The sequence below is a fragment of the Elephas maximus genome, chromosome 20, assembly GCF_024166365.1.
Source record: "Elephas maximus indicus isolate mEleMax1 chromosome 20, mEleMax1 primary haplotype, whole genome shotgun sequence".
Taxonomy (NCBI): Eukaryota; Metazoa; Chordata; class Mammalia; order Proboscidea; family Elephantidae; genus Elephas; species Elephas maximus.
This window is the reverse complement of record NC_064838.1, coordinates 29,436,617-29,457,497: the sequence shown is the minus strand read 5'-3', so window position 1 is coordinate 29,457,497 and position 20,881 is coordinate 29,436,617. Positions and strand designations below refer to the sequence as shown.

Sequence of the window (20,881 nt, the reverse complement as noted above, 5' to 3'; positions counted from 1 at the left end):
ACCCCTTGCCAAACCCTTTGAGGGGTTGGAATTTACCAAATTTATGGAATTTCCGTGTAACTCGATTGTACATGGGCAGAATAGACAATAGACAACAGAATTAGTTGCTCAGTTAAAAAACAAGAACACTAAGCAGCCATGGCCCAATGCCTCCAATTTACCTGACAGAATCAATCAAGGGTAAAGTAAGCTAAATTTATACTGCCACCCCCCTCTCTTTCAAAAATCTCTTCGGGAGGAGGGTGGGACCAAATTGGTTGCTTGACTAAACTGTCTCCACTAATTCAGTAAACAAGTTTAAGCTTGGTATCCTAGGGGCAGAATGCTAATTCACACATCTCATTAGCTAACAAGGGCCGGCTATGCAGGATGACAGTTCTGTACAGAGGGAATGCCAAGTTGAACTATTCTGAGTAAAAATACACAAAATCATGTCTCCAATAGCTTTGATGAAATAAATGTTCACTTTTATAGTGCAGAAGATAGCACACTAGCAAAACAGGCCAAATGCTTTACTCTAGAAACCTGCCATTGTCAGAAAACCAACTGAAGTCTTAGGCATGTCTTAAAATTCAGTTTATTAGTAGGGTTTTGATTTTTAAAACAGCTGGATTATAAAATGCTTTAGTAGCTCTTCCCACTTAAAGTCATAAATTTGGTGTATCATGACAGTTTATAGCAGTAGCACCCCCCCCCAAAAAAAAACACAGTATTTATTTTGTGGATATTTTTAAAAGTTTATTTCTATTTTAATTAGCCCACAGACCCCAATCTTAAGAGGGCTGAGCTGATGTCTTTCTAGCACATGGTCTACGGACCCTCCTCATGGTAACTTTGTCTTTCCATCCCCTTCCAATAAAGACAGCGCCTTCCATCATGATGCACATTTTAAGTTAAAATTGCCAGTACAACCCTCAAAATGCAAGTTTATTGAATAAAGCTGAGAAGAGCAGTAAACAGACAAAAAATGCATCCACCAAAAAAAAAAAAAAAAAAAACCCACGTATTTACAAAGTTCAGTAACTGTTAAGTTTTCACATGCAGAGGTTAACACACAGGAAAATGTTGGTAATAGTGTTTGGATATCTTGAAATGCTGAAAGCAATGAAAAGACACACAAACACTCTAAGGTTTGGCTATAGGTCAATCAGCAAACCTATGCGGTCCCCACAGAGTCACACATTCTAATTCCGAATTCTCCTTGTAGCACGAGCAAGTCGCCACATTCTTTGTAATGGTTCACAGTGACCACTGATGGTGTTGACCTACAGTACCAAGTTTAAATAACCCTTCATTTACAGAACTATTCATCCCACCAGGGAAGTAAGCAACATGCTTCAAAGAGTAAGAACAGAATTTTAAAAGCCCAGATTCTCCTCCTGAAAATGTGACTGGAGAAAAACAAGTAGTGTCTGTGCAACACAGTGCGGTATTTTGTACAGAATATTTTTAAGGCCATGGCAGTCTATAAATTAAAACTGGTATTACCTGGGGGGGCGGGGGGGGGGACTTACTGTTGACTACACTTTGAGTGCTCAACACGTTTGCAAATGAATGCATCGTCTACATATAAGTGCTGCTTAGCAAAAGAAACAAAAATCACACACAGTGTGAGGCAACGCGTAAGGTTTGTCAACTACAGTGGTCTAGGTGGATAACAATGTACAAGTGAACCAGTATTCATTTGTCCCTTTATGTATATGGAGATCACTAAGCTACGAAACATGTTCGTTTTAAGTTTTTATACATCTCCGTATCACAGAAGCAAACAAACAGCATCAGTTCCTCAATTCTCTGTGTGGCTGATTATTAAACAACCTGTAGACATTGCGCGTGATTACATTAAATAAAGCAGGCAGGTCTAGAGTTGTCACAATAACCAAGATGGCACCCAACAAAACAGTGCCAAACCTTGCATCAGTAAGAGAGAAAAATACGAATTTGTGTTTGTTTATAAGTGTCATTTGTGCTCAAAGTCAACTTCGTGACTGGATATAAAAAGTCAGGAGCGAGAGTGCCATGTAGCAGCACTGACTGAATGACTAGAGACAGAAACAACGAATAGGTGTTTGAACAAAGTTTGACAGTCTCAACAGGTTTTATTACATTGGCTGGAATGCTCTAAATTCATGAAAGCTTCTGAGAAAATCTTCAATTCCCAACCCCTTATAAAAGTGTGTTGAACCAGGAAAAAAAAACAGAAGTAATGATCTAGACAGATTCAGAAGAGCATGCCTCAGCCCCTCCCCACCCCAACTGCTCTCTGGTGATGAAGAACTCTCAGAAAGCACAATGTTTTTAACAATCACCAGGTTAAGACCTCACCAGTGTTTTAAGAACCAATAACAACGTCGATATGATGCCTCCGCTCCCTCTTTGCAGACCAGTTTTTAATTTCTACAGTGTAATTAACATGTCACATGCATTTGTGAGATAAGATAGACGTTATGTTTATATCCCACACGAATCAGGCTGAAAGGTTTTCTAAATACTGTGTGTGGCACTAGAAACTTCATGCTGTCTCAAGTCAGTATTAAGCTATCTGACTCTACAATTAAATATCACAGACAGACTTTTACTGAAAATCAATATAAAAATCTGGCCCAGAAAGACCAGAACAGAAATATGCAATTTTCTTGATTTAAGATGGTCAAAAGTGTGTTTTAAAAAAGCTCTACACACCACTGAAAACAATTATGTGTAGGAAGCCTTTTTGTGTGTGTGCTGACTTATCATGACAACTCTAGCTGATTCTTTATGAAGGGTTAGGGATACACATCTTCAGCAGTGCACATGAGAAATAAACTCTGAAAAAGGCAATTTCTTGGGTTTAGGAAGGACCGTATTCTGGGAAGTACTTCAGAGGAACGGACAATAATTCTAGGATTATAGCCAAGATGGACTGGAAGACTTCAGAAGGTGCTTCAGCTTCTTCTAGATTTTGAATGTTGAATAAGCCACTGAAGTGTGATATCTAAAGATAGGGGAAGAGGGGGGAAAAAAGTCAAAGCGTTAAGAAACCACGGTTAAGAAACTAAACATCAAACAATGTTAGAAAATGCAGCTCATGTCCAGGTGCATGCTGCCGCCAGCGAGGGGCCTGCCGTCCATCCTCTGCCCACCTGCTTCTGCACTGCTGTGCAACACCACTCAAGCTTCAGAGGATGGTCAGAAGACCTTTAAGAGACTGAGGGTCTCCTGATTTAAAAGTTAAAAGGTGTACAGGATATTTTGTATCATCTTTTATTCATTCAGAAGCATTCTGACTGCCTATAAGATCAGGTTTTATACCTGAGGTACGAGGGATGCAAAGATATGAGAGAACCCCCCTCAACACTTGAGAACTTTTAGTCTGGTAGACAGAAGCAGCCCCACAGAATTCCAGGTAAAAGAAACAGCAAAAGCAAAGAACACAGAAAGGCATCGAACAATGTGGAACTTGGGATGAACTGTAAGAGAAACGATGGGGCTAAAGCACAAGGATGAGGAAGGGGCTGTCATGAATTGCTAAGTCAAAACAAGGCTTCTCAACCTTGCTCTACTGACGTTTGGGGCTGGGTAATTCTTTACATGGAGGACTGTCCCAGGTACTGTAAGATGTTCAGCAGCATCAACAGCCTTTACCACCAGATGCCAAAGGGGCCTTCCACTCCCACCCCATTTGTGACCTGATTACCTAAGAAGTCTAATCCACTTGGCAGTTAGTTTGTATTTCTTGCTCCAAATAAATTGGGCATTCTGATTTATAATCTACTTGTTTTCAATCTAGTCAGTGTGGATCAGTTTCCGTGGCCTTGATAACACTTTAAGTGAACCAGGAGTTCTAAACTACAGAACTGGGGCTGGATGGATCCTGGTGACTAGTGAGGTCTAACAAAAGCAGTTCTCACCAGCTCAACTGCATCTTCTTCATAAATTAGCTCACGAGATTTTTTTCAGTAAGTATCGGTTAGTTTTGTTAAGATGCTAAAATTACCGAGGACTCTTTCTCCCCTCAAAACTTTGATTTTTCCTTCTATTTTAGAAAATACTAGAGAAAATACAAGGGGGTAATGGATTAGCCGAATACCACAATGTACTAAAAATTATGGTTGGCATAGAACAGGGTTTCTAAGTCTTGGTGCTACTGACATTTTGGGCTGCATAGTCTCTGCTATGGGGGCTGTGGGAGGTTTGGCAGCATCTCTGACCTCTGCCCATAGATATCAGCATTGCTCCCCTCATTAGGGCACCCGAAAATGTCTCCAAACATCTAAAAATGTCCCTGAGGAAAAAAGATCTCCTACCAAGAACCACTGTTCAAGTAAATAAATGTTCTCTTGGAGGCAAATTTTAACATTTACCAAGAGTTTCCCCTAAACGTAAAAAAAAAAAAAAAAATTTTTTTTTTTTTTAAATAAAATCTAGGTAACCATAAGTGCTTTAACCCTCTGTTCTCAAATAAACTAAAAGGTACCAAGTCACTTATTCATTTACTAGATGAAAATTAGTGCCCATCAGCAACATACTAGCGCTTAGGTGACTTTGAGTGGTCTTTAAAGGTAGCCCAGGATCAGCCAAAACAACTATCAACACTCCAAACTCATTAAAGCATGTCTGGGGCAAGGCAGGGGAGGATACAGGCTGGAGTTGGCTCTAAGAAAAGCCAAGCATGTTAAGAACCAATGCATACTGGATGAAGCTTAAAGGAAAAGAACCAGGATACCTTTTTAAACATACTATTTTGACACTATTTATTGCACTTTATTCCAACACACTTTTGTTTATTAAATTATATTTAAGTAAGAGATTAAAGTTAAGACAAGCAGACTTATTTTTTAAGGACACTGAAGAGATAAAAGGTATTTGTAGCAATATCTCCAACAGAGTACTAACATATTACAGTAATATACTGGTTCAATAAATGAAAAATTGTTGTAGTGCCTGTAGACCAATTTTTGTAAAGTCCTATTTTAAAAATGTCATTTTGTTATAAACCACAGCTGGATACTAGCTCTGCAAAGATTAGTACAATAAATTGGTATCACATAATGCTTAACCTCATGGCTTTATTGCATTTACTTCTTTAAATAGCTTGGAGCAGATTCGTGATGCTGTATTTGTTGTTAGAAGTATAATGTTTACTCTTTTTCCTTAGGCAAAAGCAACAGTACCCTATAAAGGAAGTCACTTAAACAGAAATGGGAATAAACAATAAGAAGCATTAGACGTCCCTTCCAATGACATCCATTTCTTCCAAAAACTCCAGTCATTACTTACCTATATTATCCTTTTCTTTGCAAGAAATTGAATAGCAGCAAATTTCTCTATCCTGAATAGCAGACAGATTCCTATAAGAAGCAGAAGAAAATAAGCCTATGTTTAAAACAGTTGTCCTATTGATCACTCTGCTCAATTTTACTTAAGTTATTGTTACTAATAAACTGAAGAAATTATTTCACTCTACTAAAATTCTAAGGATTCACTTCTCAGATAGGCCAACATTATCTACCTAAAAGCATGACTGTAATTATTCCTGAATAATGTAATGATGTTGAACAATTAAAATAACAAAACAGTATTATTCAGAACCAACTTTTAAAAATGCCATCATTCATTCTTAAGACGTACATTTTTTCAATTAGCTGTTTCTCATCCAAGGCATTAGGAAGATCTCTTTTGTTTCCAAGTACTAGCACCTTTAAAAACAAACAAACAAACAAAAGACACCAGAAATGTCAATCAATTCTACACAGCCCAGACTCTTATTTTGCACCAAAGACAGAGATAAAGGGCACAGGCACGGACAGCCAGGGATGCTGGGGGCTCTCAGAGGACGTTAAATAAAACTAGAGAGTTGGTGTGCCAAGAGCTGAATCTCAGTACCTTTGGTCAGCTTGCCTTCCCTTCCCTGACTCTTACTCCTCTCCACACTCTTGTTTAAGTCGCTCCGTGTTCTCAAGCTCTAACTGGCTGAGTTTCTAATACTACATCATGGTCACTTGTGATCCGCTGTCGGCTTTGTGGTTGCTGGCATCTTAGTCCTCTTCCTATATTTAAGGAAATCTGAACCTTATAAACCTGCCTCCCAATAAAGTTACTTGCGTCTATAGAAAATTTCCTTCTCGGCTTTCCTTTTAGCTAGAGCATGGATACGTAATCTAGGATCAGTCAATCAGGTACAAACACCAATATTTTGAATAAACAGCCTGGTGATGCAAAAATGCAGAGAGGGGGATGAAAAAAGAAAGAAAACAGGGATAGAGAAGCCATTCTGAGAGTGGAGAGGACTCAGCTAGATCATCGCCAACCGGAGCAACTGTGTCTCGTGCTCAGCAACTGCATGTGGTCGCCAGATTTATCCTATGAGCTTGAATTTGGGTGTGATCCTGGCAGCTGTTTAGCTTCCCTTGGTCCAGTCTATTTTCTGAGTCTGAGCCTGGTTAAGCAGCCTTCTCGGAGATTCTGCAAGCTACCCAATAAATATTCTTTCAATGAATTCCTTTCTGCTTAAATCAGCTTCCTACTGTTTGCAACTAAGAACCTTGATGATCACCAAAATAAGACTGATTTTTATTTGTGGTATATGATGCTTGTTTTTAATATAAAAGAAAAAGAATATACCTATTCCTCACTTATTGACATAGTTAGGTTCCAAAGATCAGGTCATTATGTGAAAATTGGCATTATGGAAAAATGGAAGGTTTTCTTTTGTTTGTTTTCAGATCAATTTGTCCCGCTTTTTTAAATTTAGAAAATATGATCATATGATAATAAGAGCTCAGATTTACTGATGCGCTCAGCCCCGTACCAAGTCCAGCCATGGACTACTCCTCTGCAGACAAGGAGGCTGGGAGGAGACAAAGCTGGTAAAACTGAGCTATGTCACTGGAGGGTCCATGGCTTAACCACTTCACCTTCCTCCTGTGCTGGGTCAGAGCTTCCCTCCAATACCCACCTCCAGGGCTCCACTTCCACCCCTACAAACCCTGCATTCAGGATCCTGGAGCCTGCTCTGCCCTCCAGGCCTGGCTCAGGGCTTCCTGCGAGAGTGCAGGGGAGCCTGGTCAGGCACCCAGCTCCACCCAGGCGGAAGCTTCAGGGCCAGTTCAGCTCACTTTGGGATGTCATTAAACTTGCAGACATTTCTTCCAAACGCCCTCTCTGATGCCTCTTTTTCTTCTCCCTTATCACTCCACAGCAATTTTGAGTTGTGTGGCCTCAGGCCACATAGGAGCTGAGACTCCAGAACCGGTGTCCACTAGTTTGGTGCTGCCTGCGCTTCCACTCAGCAGCTGGACACAGCACCCCACTGGCAGGAGGGAGTGGAGAGCGGCAGGCAGCACGGCCCAGCTTCCCACAGGCTGCCTGGAGATCCCCTCCTCTAGGAAGGGAACGCTCCGCAGCAGTTGCCATCATGTCCACCGCCTTGTTATGTGCACAATAGTTGGATAATAGATTTTTTACTATTGTGGTAAATGAGAAATGTTTGATAAGGAGATAGTTGATAAGTGAGGAGCAGGTATAGTCTTGGAAGTCAGACATATTCAAAACCTGGCTGTGCAACTTACTAATGACCATGTGACCTGAGCAAATAACTACTGGGGGGAGGATAACACCACCAAGTTCAAAATGTTGTGAGGGTCAACTGAGATAATATACTTCAAGTATCTGACACTCAACAGCTTATCTTGAGGCTAAAACCTGGTCTTTTTCTAGCCTTTCTCAGCTCAACAAACAGCATCATCCCTCCATCTAACTGCATAAGTGAGGAACTACAAATTATTCTTTATTTATCTCCCCTCCTCTAATCTATTGCCAAGTCTGGCTGACTATGCTCCTAAATAGTTCCACAATCTGTTTCCTTCCCCTCATTTTGTCTACCTACCACCCTAATCCAAGGTTCTGTATTTTTCTAGGACTACTACAGCAGGTTCCTAAACTGTCCTCCCCACAGTCCTTCTTGACCACTTTAATTCAATCTTAAACAGTAATCAGTGATCTAGTCAAATCACAAACTAACCATTTAAAACACTTCCAGGACTTCCCACAAAGTCCTGTGCAGGGTGGCCTCCTCCAGCACCCCAGCGGCACAGCACTCCACACTCTACTCACTCTGCTACGCTGGAGTGAGATCAACCTCCTCCTCTCAGTGCCTTGCTGCCTCACAACAAAGAGCCTTTGCCTGAACTCTCTTCCCTGCCAACCATCACCCATTTAATCACTACACATTCTTCAGATCTCAGCTCAAGTATCACTTCCTCTGGGAATCCTTCCTTCTTCCCCCTCAACTAGATCAAATCTCCCCCTAACACAACTCTCAGAGTCCCGTGGCTCTTTTCTTTTTAGCACTTACCAGAGCTGGGTTATTCAAGTGATGCCATTGTACCTGCCTTTCTCGTTAAACTGTAAACTCCATGACGGCAGGAAATATGTTTCTCTTCGCTTCTTTTCAGGATTGTACCCCCGTGATTGAATTTAATAGATAGTTGGTAAAAAAAAATTAATAAAAAACACAATGCCTAGTATTATGAAAGATACTCAGTAAATATAAGCCTTCTAAATTTTTAAACAGAAGACATTTTACTGATTTCAAACATAATTCGTATATTCACAAATGTAAAAAAAAACAAAAACAAGTATTCCATACTTACTGGAATTCCTTGTAACTGTGGTTTATCTAGAAGATTATGTAGCTCATTTCGAGAGGCTTCTATCTTTTCACGATCTGCAGCATCTATCATGTAACTTTAAAAAAAAAAAATTAAGTGATCTAAATATGCCTTCTCCATATGCCTTGATAATCACAACTAAGATTATAAGTTTTTTAATTTTCTTAAGATTTACATTATTAGACTTGTTAATCAAAATAAATAAAGTCCTGGATAAAGAAAAGTTCAATACCCATAAATACTTTTAACTAGACTGCTCTTAGGGGCTAATACATGATAGATAGTAAAACATCTACATCCCTTAACTCTTAGCTGCATAAACAAAAATAAAGCTCTCACTCTATGATTACAAAAGTTTAAATCCCAAGTTATGGCATTACACTAAGAAAGTATCTAAGAAAGATTTTTATAGCCTGGGAGAAAAACTGCATTTGGAAGTATTAAAAATACCTTTTTCTTTGAAGCCCTAAACTGACTTTAAAAAGATACTTACACAATGGCGTTGACTCCCCTGCAGTACCGTTCCCACATGCTCCGGAATCGAGGTTGCCCGCCTATGTCCCAGATCTTTAAACCAAGACAAGAGAATTCTTAACAAAGAATATTTGAAACCATACAATGAAAGAGGAAGTAGCAGGACAAAGATCAGGCAGATATGCCCATTTCTACAACGCTATAGGCAAAGAGCTCCTGACAGACTTGAGCTGCAAACGAGCCTCTCTTAATCTGGGAGTTCTTAGAATCACTTCTAAAATTGAAGTCTGTATGTAATATATTTGTCCTAGATCTAAAATTCTGCTTGAGCAGGGATATGGCTTTTGTGCAGTATTTTCTTTGCCTGTTAACCTATCCATTTCTAATACTGAAAATATTTATCTTCAAGATAACCCTTTTAAAATCCACAAAACCATTTATCATCCAAAATTGAATGCCAAGACAGGAAACAATAGTTCATTTCCCATCTTTTAAAGTTTGATGGGCTATATATTAATACCCAATCTTTTATGTGTAGTCTTGTAAATAAATAGCCAACATTCCTAGCTAGGTGTATTTCTTGTATAAAATTATTTTATCCATATGGAAATGATTGCCCATAATATTATTATTATTATGCCTACTCGGTAGGTCTCTATGCTGGACACTGGGCTACATAAAAACTCTTGAGTCATGGTATTTACCTTCCAGAGGCTTCCAGATTAGCCATACACACAAGTAACATGCATAAAGAGACATATACATGGATAAACTAGGAGCTTCATCATACCAGCTACTGAAAGCGCTTAGTGAATAGCTTCTGTGAGACAAGAGAACTATGCAGATGGCCATAAAGTCTCAAGACACAGTAGTAAACCCCCAATACCTACTGAACCAAAAAAAAAAAAAAAACTAAAATATGGCTCCGAATAAATAGTCCATATTTAAACTTCGCAGCCCTGGTGGCTTAGTGGTTAAGAGATCAGCTGTTAACCAAAAGGTCAGTGGTTCAAATCCACCAGCTGCTCTCCGGAAACCCTATGGGGCAGTTCTACTCTGTCCTATAGGGTCGCTATGAGTCGGAATCAACTCAACGGCAACAGGTTTGATTTTATTTAAACTTTAAATCTATCAAGCTCATTCTAAAAGGAAATTGTGTTTTAACAACTAGTTAATTTTTTCCTATATTATAGTGTTAATTTTACAGCTTAGTACTAAAGAAGGGGAAAAGCGGGTTATAGCATTTGCTGTCAGAAATTTAATAAATACTGAATTGCCAATACTATAAATAATAAATTACCATTTACTATAAAATATTACTCACGAAATAATATAATACCACACTTCCAAATACCCTGAAGTTGGGATTTTTATTTCTTAGAAACACCTAAACCCAAAACATTACTTCTGCCAACCTTTATCTTAAGTTTTTTATGGGCCACTTACATTTCAACCCTTATACATTTTGATCTATCAGACAACATATCCATTCATTAGTTGAGAACTGCAAATACTCAAGTTAAAAACAAAACCAAAAAAAAAAAAACCAGATAAACTCTTAGCTGTCTATGCTAATCAATTTAAATGGCAAGTAGCTAACGTACCTTTATTGTGACGTTACCTTTAGTTACTTTCCTCATGTTGAAGCCCACTGTGGGTATCATATCTTCACTGAACTGACCTGACTGAACAAAACAAAACATCTGAATTAGACTAATCAATATTTATAAAGGGATGTAACTTTGCATAACCTTCTAGCATCAAATTCCATTTGAACCCGCCTCAGTAAGTAATTTTTTGAGTGGTGGGAACAATCTGCATTAAGAAAATACTCCTTACAGCCATAATTCTTGAAGAGGGTATTATTTTGTTTATACAAAGACATATTCTTTCATTGTAAAATGCTGTTTTTGAAAATAAGGCAATTTTTCCACATATTTCCTTAAGTGAAAAAAAAAGAAACTTGGTTTATTACAAATACATATGAAAGTTTATAAATTCTCCCACCTAAACATACATTTTCAAACATAAAGCAGAAGAAAATCGGAAGTAAAACTTTGGAAAACGGAAAAAAAGGTTTTCCCTTTTTTAAGATTTAAATTATTCTGACAATAAACATTAAAATTCACTAACTTTTCCCAGCTTATCTTTTAACAAGGCTTATAAAAGTTGTTCCTTTTACGTAATGAACTGTTCTCTTGTTCATTTCTCACCATGATGTCATACAACTAAAATTAAATATTTTCCATACTTTCTGCTTAATTTTTCTTTAAATCTAAAACCGCTCTAAAAAGTAAAATCTATTAAATTAAAAAAAAATGAGAAAATGTTTAAAAACAGAGGTAATAAAATACTACCTTATTCTACATTATATCAAAGACATTTGGAATTGGAAGATAAATTAGCTGTGCCATTGACCCTACTACCAAGTGCGATAACATTAAAAACCATGAATACACTCATCAACCATAAGGAATTCTGGCAATTAAAAACAAGTAGGTGAGTCACAGCTATGTTGTTCTCTCCTTCAATATTCTAAAAGAACTCAAACTTACATAGAAAAAAAAAAAAACCATGTTTTATAGTTGTAGTGTAAGAAAAAGCTTCTTGGTTAACTCTTTAAAATTGGCACAATAATTTGGTTTCCTCTTGAAGTTTACAATCTACTTCAATTTTTAATATTTACTGCTAAGATGTAAAAATGAATTAAATACAGTGTGTTCTTCCAAGTCTAAGTTTCTCTTAGTTTTTGAAGAAACTATACCACTTCAACATATTTTCTTCTTTTCTTTCTAAGTACTTAATCCTTAATTCTTTCACTACTTAAGACATCACTATCTTTTTTAAGGAGCTAGAAAATACATATTCATAACCTTTCACTACAGTAAAATTTCAAGGGTCATATAATAATCATTTTCTCCCAATTTCTGAACACTGTGGGCAGTCCTTCCGTAACGCTTTCATGGATAAATTATTATTATTTGGGGGAGGGAATTTTTTGGTGATGCCATGTTTTCCACTAATGGAATGGATGCTGAATCGCTTAGAAGTATCTTATTATTTGAAAAAACCGCGTACCAAATGCAAGTGGGACATGTCGGTCCTATGTTCCATGAAACACATCACACACATGGGACGTATCGGTCCCATGGCATATCACACTTCCTGGTTACACCTGAGCCATAAAATATCTTATTCAACCTTCCAAAAATACACATAAATACTAAATAAACATTGCACTTGCTGCATATCATTGTTATCAGTTTGATTTAGTTGGCCATATTGGTACCACCGTCCATGAAGTACATCGCACATGCGGGACATATTGGTTGTGTGGCCCAGGGAGTGATTCACAAACTGCTTTTACCCCAAAAATAACTCATTCACATGAATATTTCCAACTGCCGGTAAAACTACCTTCCCAGCAACACAAAAGAAATAGTAAATATACTTGTGAGTCTTATAAAAGCCAAAAGATAGAAAAGTTTCACACAATCACTTGTCGGGGAAGCATCCCCTCATTAGAATGGCTTTCAACCCTCAAATGTGGCACAAACCAACTTCCTTGTTTTTTAGGCAGTTGCACCAGTATCTGTCTGTCCCCCCTGCCCATGAATCTGTCAGTGTGTCATACCATGGGTGTGTGCATGTTGCTGTGATGCTGGAAGGTATGCCACTGGTATTCAGATACCCGAAGGGTCACCCATGGTGGATGGACTTCAGCTGAGCTTCCAGACTAAGACAGACTAGGAAGAAGGACATGTTGGTCTACTTCTGAAAAGAATTAGCCAGTGAACACCTTATAAATAGCAGCAGAACACTGTCTGATACTGTTGGAACCTACTTGATGGCACCTAACAACAATGTTCCAAATACTAGTCTAGGTGCTAGCCATACAGTAATTAATAAGACCGTCAAGTTTACTGCTCTCATGGAGAGGACATTCTAGTGTGCTGGGGTAAGGATGGGGCGTAGAAAGGAAAAGGAGAAAAACTAGGAAACAAACATGAAAATATCACATGATAAATATATACTGTTTAAAACAGGAGATAATAGTGCAGATGATATAATACTATATACCCAAAACCCAAAAGACGCCACGAGAAAACTACTGGAACTAATAGAAAAATTCAGCAGAGTAGCAAGATACAAGATTAAAAAAAACCAAAACCGTTGCCACTGAGTCGATTTCGACTCATAGTGACCCTAAAGGACATAGGAGAATTGCCCCACAGGGTTTCCAAGGAACGCATGATGGATTCGAACTGCCGACCTTTTGGGTAGCAACTATAGCTCTTAACCACTACGCCACCAGGGTTTCCAGATACAAGATAAACACACAAAAATCAGTTGGATTCCTATACGCCAATAAAGGACAAAAAGAAAATCAGAAAAACAATAACATTATAAAAAATAGTAGCCCCTAAAAAAATAAAGTACTTCGGAATAAATCTAACCAGGGATGTAAAAGACCTATCCAAAGAAAACAACAAAACACTACTGCAAGAAATCAAAACAGATCTACATAAATGGAAAAACATACCATGCTCATGGATAGGGAGACTCAAAATTGTGAAAATGACAATTCTACCCAAAGCAATCTACAAATACAACGCAATCCCAATCCAAATACCAACAACATTCTTTAAGGAGATGGAAAAATTAATCATTCACTTTACATGGAAAGAGAAGAGGCCCCAAATAAGTAAAGCACTATTGAAGAAGAAAGTAGAAGGACTCACACACACTACCTGACCTCAGAACCTCTACTGTTCAGTTATGGTAGTCAAAAACAGCCTGGTACTGGTACAACGACAGATATGCTGACCAACGGAAGAGAACTGAGAACCCAGATGTAAATCTACCCACCTAGGGTCACCTGATCTTTGACAACAGCCCAAAGTCCATCAAATGGAAAAAAGACAGTCTTTTTAACAAATGGTGCTGGCAAAACTGGATGTCCATCTGCCAAAAAATGAAACAGGACCCATACCTCACACCATACACAAAAACTAATTCAAAATGGATCAAAGACCTAAATACAAAACCAAAAACTATAAAGATCATATAAGAAAAAACAGGATCTATGCTAGAGGCCCTAATACATGGCATTAACAGGCTACAAACCATAACAACACAAACTCCTGAAGATAAGCTAGATAACTGAGATCTTCTAAAAACTAAACACTTATGCTCAGCAAAAGACTTAATCAAAAGAGTAAAAAGAGAACTTAACTCACGAAAAAAGACCAGACTTATCGGCCTAACAGAGACTAGAGAAACCCTGACAGTGGGGTCCCCAGTCACCCTTTTAGCTTAGGAATGAAGTGACTCCTGAGGATCACCCTTCAGCCAGAGATTAGACAGGCCCATAAAACAAAACGAGACTAAAGGGACATACCAGCCCAGGGGCAAGGGCTAGAAGGCAGGAGGGGACAGGCAAGCTGGTAATAGGGAACCCAAGGTTGAGAAGGCAGTGTTGACATGTTGTGGAGTTGGTAACCAATGTTACAAAACAACTTGTGTACTAACTGTTAAATGAGAAGCTAGTTTGTGCTGTAAAACTTCATCCAAATTACAATAATCAAAAAATAAATAAAACAGGAGGTAATAAAGGGTAACTGGGTGTCCAGGAAGGCCTCTCTTTAGTGGTGACATTTAAGCCCCTAAAGACAATTTTAAAATCTACACAGGAAACAGGACAGCTTCTGCAGATCACCTAACTACTGTGTTACCTGAAAATGAGTCAGGAAATCTAAATTTCAGTCCCAGCTACGTCACATTCAATTATATATACAAGTACAGAGAACTCTAACAACCCTCCTACTCAGCCTGCAAAGGTCTCCTATCTCCTCATAGCTGGCTTCTCCTAAATTCCTATAGCTACTCACTTCCTCCATCACCTTAAGTGTTTACTGCTCCCTTCCCTCTGCTTTTCTTCTTTCCTCAGTCAGTCTCAAAAGCCACCATAGACCGTTTTTGCCCCCAACTGTTGTCCTTTGATAAATACTGTATTCCTTTCATCTGTAAGGCAAACAGACCCATTCAAGCCCACAAAATGTAATATTTAACTCTTAATTGCTGCACTGTTCCTCACAAACCACTCAAGCATTGCCTCTGTTGTCAGGGGTGCTCCTGATACGCTTCTGGGCTGAGAACCACTTCTGAAACCTAAGGGTCCGGCAAGGCAAGTCTCCAAGTTTTAGTGTTTAAATTGCCAGAGGTTTTTGGTTTAGGGAAAAGAAAAAAAGGTCTATCGTATTTTAAGTAAGCAATCAGGTTGAAGCGGGGGGTGGGTGAGTGGGGAATGAGAGAGACTTGGACAGTTTTTTAAGTAACTTTTGGTAGGTTTTATTTACAGTACCTTACACAGCAGAAGGAGCCCTGGTGGTGCAGTGGTTAAGCATTCAGCTGCTAACCAAAAAGTTGGCAGTTCAAATCCACCAGCTGCTCCTTGGAAACCCTATGAGGCAGTTCTACTCTGTCCTATAGGGTCACTGTGAGTCGGAATTGACTCGATGGCAATGGGGTTAAACAGTAGTAAATTTTTTAATTGTTCCTTTTGGATGGAAATACTAAAACAGTGAAATACTCATTGAATCTTCTCTGACATTAGGCTATGAAAACTGAATACAACAGATGAAAATTCTCTAGATAAAAATTTTTATAAAGCATTAATGGTATACGAAACTTTCCATCTACGAATTAAGTGCCTAATGGTCATTCCAATTCAACTCGATTGAAACAACTAATTAATACTTACTGCCTGCTAATGCCAATATAGCTACTTTGCAGCAACCTCCTTTACAAAGACAACTCTTGAGGATTAAAATATTCTCCAACTCACTAATTTCAATTAGAAGCCTGAAAACTCTCATTCCTACTAACCTTTATTCCTGGAGAAAATTCATTCAAAAGGTCCCTACTATTTCCTACTCGCACTATACCTTTTGTTAACAGCACTCTAATAATGGTTTTAACTAAATCCAAATCCAAAGAACTGCCTGAATTCAAATTAAATCCAAGTAACTGCTGTAAGAAAAAAAAAATTCAGATTACTTGCCTGTAAATTGAGTTGCTAGTAAGCATGCCTAGTCAACCACCCAGCAACCACATATCAGTGCAGCTTTATTTTTTACTTACCTAGATATTTAGAAACTCTGGTGAGGCAGTAAGAATGTAAAAATGGGCCCCAAAAGAGCTCTTAGCACTGGAGACTCTAGCAAATACAGTATTTGCTAACTTGTGAAGCCACAAAAGTGTCTGAATGTACATACTTCTCGTGAACATCAAGGGCCCATCACTTGTGGTATTTTTGTTATAGCAGCACTAAATGACTAAGACAAGCACTACAGAGGTTATGAAAACTGAAACGACATTAGAACCACAGCCCACAGAGGGCAGGTTGGATCTTGTGGTCTGAATCGAATTGGTCAATTGCCGTCTAAAGCAAGACAAAAATAAAAATCAATATTCTACATAGGTTTAAACAAAACCTAGTATTTTGTAATGTCCGAAGTGCCCCAGATAAATCAGTATATAAGGAACAAAGAAAATCTCAACAACTAGCAAGGGAAACACAATCAATAACTGCCAACATCAAGATGGCACAGATGTTAGAATTATCCAAGACTAGCTATTATAACCATCCTCCAGGAAGTAAGGGCGAACACCCTTGAAATGAATGGAATGGAAAGTCTCAGCGAATAAATAAAATCCACAAAATAGAACCAAATTGAAATTTTAGAACTGAAAAACCCAATATAGAAATAAACAAACTTCACTGGATGGGCTCAAAAGCCAAATGGAGAACACAGAGGAAAGAACCAATGAATTTTGAAAAGTATCAATAGAAATTATCTAAGTTCAACAACAGACAAGGAATAAAACATTTTTGAAAGCAAAAATGAACAGAACCTCAAGGATCTGTGGACAATATAGAACAGGTCTAACCTTCATGCCATAGAAGTTCCAGAAGAAAAAGAAAAGGAGTGGTGCAGAAAAAATTCTTGAAGAACTTAATGACCGAAAACTTTCAAAGTCTGGCAAAAGATAAACATTCAAAAAGCACAACAAACCCTAAGCAGGATACACTCAAATAATTCACACCCAAATACATCATAATTAAACTGCTGAAACTAAAAGACAAAGAAAAATTGTGGAAAAAAGACAGGAGAGAAATTATTTTAATGACTGAATTTCCCATCAGAAACAAAACTCCATTTCTAAAGTGCTGAAAGAAAAGAACTGTCAACCTAGAATTCTAAATCCAGCAAAAATATCCTTTAGGAATGAAGGTGATAAAGACATTCTCAGACAAAGGAAACTGAAAGAATTTTTAGCCAGCACACCTGCTGTAAAAGAAATACTAAAAGAGTTCTTCAGGCATAAGAGAAATAATACCAGACGGAAACACAGAACTTTAGGAATTAAGGGAAAGCAACACAAATGGTAAATATCTGGGTAAACGTAGCAAAAGTCTTCTCCTCTTGAATACTTTAAAATATGTGTGATGGTTTGAAGCAAAAATTATAACTGTCTGATGTGGTTTTCACTTTACAGAGAGATGAGAACTACCACATAGATGGGAGAAAGTAAAGGAACCTGTATGGTGATGAAGTTTTTATATTCTATATAAAGTGATAGAGTAGAAAAGAATAAAATATTAATTCTAAGAAGACTGGGAAAAGTTGAATATATATATATAATCCCTAGATCACTAAAGAAATCACAGAAAGAAAATAGTCACAACCCCAAATAGATACATTTAAAAGGAATATTAAAAACAGTCCAAGAACAGAAAAGAAAGCAGGAAAAAGGAAAGAGAGGAACAACAACAAAAAAACCAAAAGGGATGAACAGGAAACAAACAAATGATGAACTAAATTCAAACATATCAATACTTATACTGATTGTTAATTACATATATTTTACGTAATTATCATTGTAATTAATAATAATTACATTGATTATTGAGTGCACATGGTATAACCATACCAATTAAAGGCAGAGATTGTCAGAATGAATCTTATAAGGAAAAAAAGACCAAACTATATGCTGTCTGCAAGAAATCCACTTTAAATATAATGATGGAGGTAGGTTAAAAATAAAAGGATGGAAAGAAATATATCATACAAACACTAATCAAAAGAAAGCTGGAGTAGCTATATTAATACATCAAACAAAGTTGACTTAAGACCAAGGGAAATTACCAGATAAAAAGGGACATTAAAGAATGATAAATGAGTCAATTCATCAAGATGACATAACATAAATGTGCATGCACCTAGCAAGGAAGCTTTAAAATACACAAATCAGAAATTGATGTAACTGAAAAGTGAAATAAATTCACAACTACAGAGACTTTCAACATTTCTCTCATGTTAACTGATATAACAAGCAGTCAGACTAAGCAAGGTTGCAGAGCTGAATGACACCAAGAACCAACTGATCTAATCGACCTTATTGAACACTTCACTCAAAAAGAAGAGAATATGTTCTTTTCAAGTACACATGAAATATTCCAAATATTATGGTTTATATCCATGTAAACAATATCCTGAGCCACAAAACGAAACTTAACAAATTAAAAAATTTTTTAAACAAATTCCAGTCATACAAAGCTATGTTCTCTGACCATGACAGAATTAAATTAGAAATAATTAACAAAGATATCTGGAAATAACCAAATATTTGGTTATAAATAATCCACAGGTCAAAAAGGAATTCTTGAAGGAAATCAGAAAATACTTTGAGCTAAGCAAAAATAAAAAGAAAACATGATCAAAACCTGTGGGTTACAACTAAAGCAGTGTTTAGAAGAAATTTTACAAAATCAAATGTTTATACTGGAAAAAAAAAGCATCTCAAATTAACCACTTAAATTTGCACCTTAAGAAATCAGACAATAACCAAAACAAACAAGCAAAATAGCAAGAATAATCAATAAAATTTAAAATGGAAAAAACGGTAGAAATAAATCAATGATATCAAGAGGTGGTTCTCTGAAAAGATAAATAAAATTGATAAGCTGACAAGGGAAAAAAGAAAAGACAAAAATCACCAATACCAAGAATGAAAGAAAGTATCATTACAGATTCCACCAACATTAAAAAGGGAATAAGGGACTACTATGAATTCTACACACACAAATTCAACAACTCAGATGAAATGGGTCAATTCCTTGAAAGTTAAACACTATCAAAACTCATTCAAAAAGAAATAATAACTTGAAGAGTCCTGTATCTATTAAACAAATGGAATTACTAATGAAAACCTTCTTAACATCTCCAGACCCATACGGTTTCACTGGTGAATTGTAACATTTAAAAAAGAAGTAACACTAATTCTACATAATCTCTTCTAAGAAACAGAAGAGAACACTCTCCAACCCATTATGAGTCCAGCATTACCTTAATACCAAAAGCTAGTTCACATATTCAGAAAAGTTGATACCCTGCCCTTGAACAAGTGTAGTGATTTAAGATGGTAACATGAAGCAACAGGGATAAACCACTGTGACTGGAATATTCATGACAATCTACAACAAAATTCTATAAACTAAATGGATTTGTGTGATGGGGGACAGTGTAAGGGATAGATATCATTTGCTGACGTCTAGACTGTCAGCTGTGTTCAACCAAATGTTTGTGGATGGGAGATGGGAGAGTGGGAGTGTACCAATCTCTCCACTAGGTGGTAACGCATCAGTGTTTCCTTGTACCCCAGGAACCATTATTCTAGCATAGAATTTTCAGAATACAACACATCAGATCTCTACATGTACAGCTATTTCCCTCAGGTGTCTTCTCCCATCTGATCGTATCCCCAGCTCAGTTTTAAGTAGTCTGGAAATTCTATGCAACATTCACTAAATAGAGAATCAAAGACAAGATTAATCTGTGTTGGAATTTAGCCAAGGTTAGCTCCTGATACGTCATCATTATTTTAAAATTGCCACAAAGAATCTCCAAAGCAGGAAACACAAGCTAATCACATCTTGTATAAAGAGGAGTGACCATGATGACCGTTGTACCTCTGAATAATCATGACCAGGAAGGCCACTGGGAGCCCTGCATCGCATACTGCCCCAATTTCTTTGCAGAGAAGGCACTCCGCAGGAATTGAACTGACTCATTTGGAATTCCAAGGTCCAACAACATCCATTAACTACTTTCCATTCCGTTCCCTGGCAACACTATGGGGCAGTTCTTTTCTGTCCTACAGGGTCGCTATGAATCAAAATTGACTCGACAGCATTTTTCTTCTAAATACGCGTCTGTTTCTGGGCCATGAAGAAATCCAGCTGGTGACTAACGTTTTATACAATATTCTGAGTCTGCCACATTCTATTCTAGGGAAAGAAACTTCACCACTCACTGCAACTCTAAGGTCTATTAGTGGTTCTTTAGATTTGAAATTACACAAATGTCAGAGTCATGACTGAGAAGTCACCCAGAAACTGTCTCCTACTCCTACTGCTATTCAGAACCCTTAAATGTTAGAATGAAAAATCTTCTAAAGGCGACACCAAGAACGAAAGCAAATCACGCCAGATGACAACATCTGCATGACCTGTTACCAGCGCTCCTTCCTATCTGGAAGGTAAGTAAAGCTATTAAAACCCTGCCCCACAGCTATATCATAAAACAAACAAGCAGTCTCAACTCGTTTGTCTTTAAAGACCAGCCCAGGCATTCCTGACAGCAGTAGTAGAGCAAGAAAAGGTTTAGGAACACTACTTTGCCTGTCAGAGG

General features: G+C 37.6%; 1 protein-coding gene across 1 annotated transcript in view; it reads right to left on the bottom strand.

The window, feature by feature from the left end:
* Nucleotides 1-513: 513 nt before the first annotated feature.
* Nucleotides 514-20,881, bottom strand: part of ARL8B (ADP ribosylation factor like GTPase 8B) — a 38,499-nt gene continuing 18,131 nt past the window's right edge. The window contains exons 2-7 of the mRNA XM_049861692.1: nucleotides 10,730-10,810; nucleotides 9,145-9,218; nucleotides 8,634-8,727; nucleotides 5,611-5,678; nucleotides 5,260-5,330; nucleotides 514-2,974 (exon numbers count right to left, since the gene is read on the bottom strand). Coding sequence (XP_049717649.1) covers nucleotides 2,925-2,974; nucleotides 5,260-5,330; nucleotides 5,611-5,678; nucleotides 8,634-8,727; nucleotides 9,145-9,218; nucleotides 10,730-10,810 — 438 coding nt within the window. The 3' untranslated portion in view covers nucleotides 514-2,924. The remainder of the gene's footprint in view (nucleotides 2,975-5,259; nucleotides 5,331-5,610; nucleotides 5,679-8,633; nucleotides 8,728-9,144; nucleotides 9,219-10,729; nucleotides 10,811-20,881) is intronic.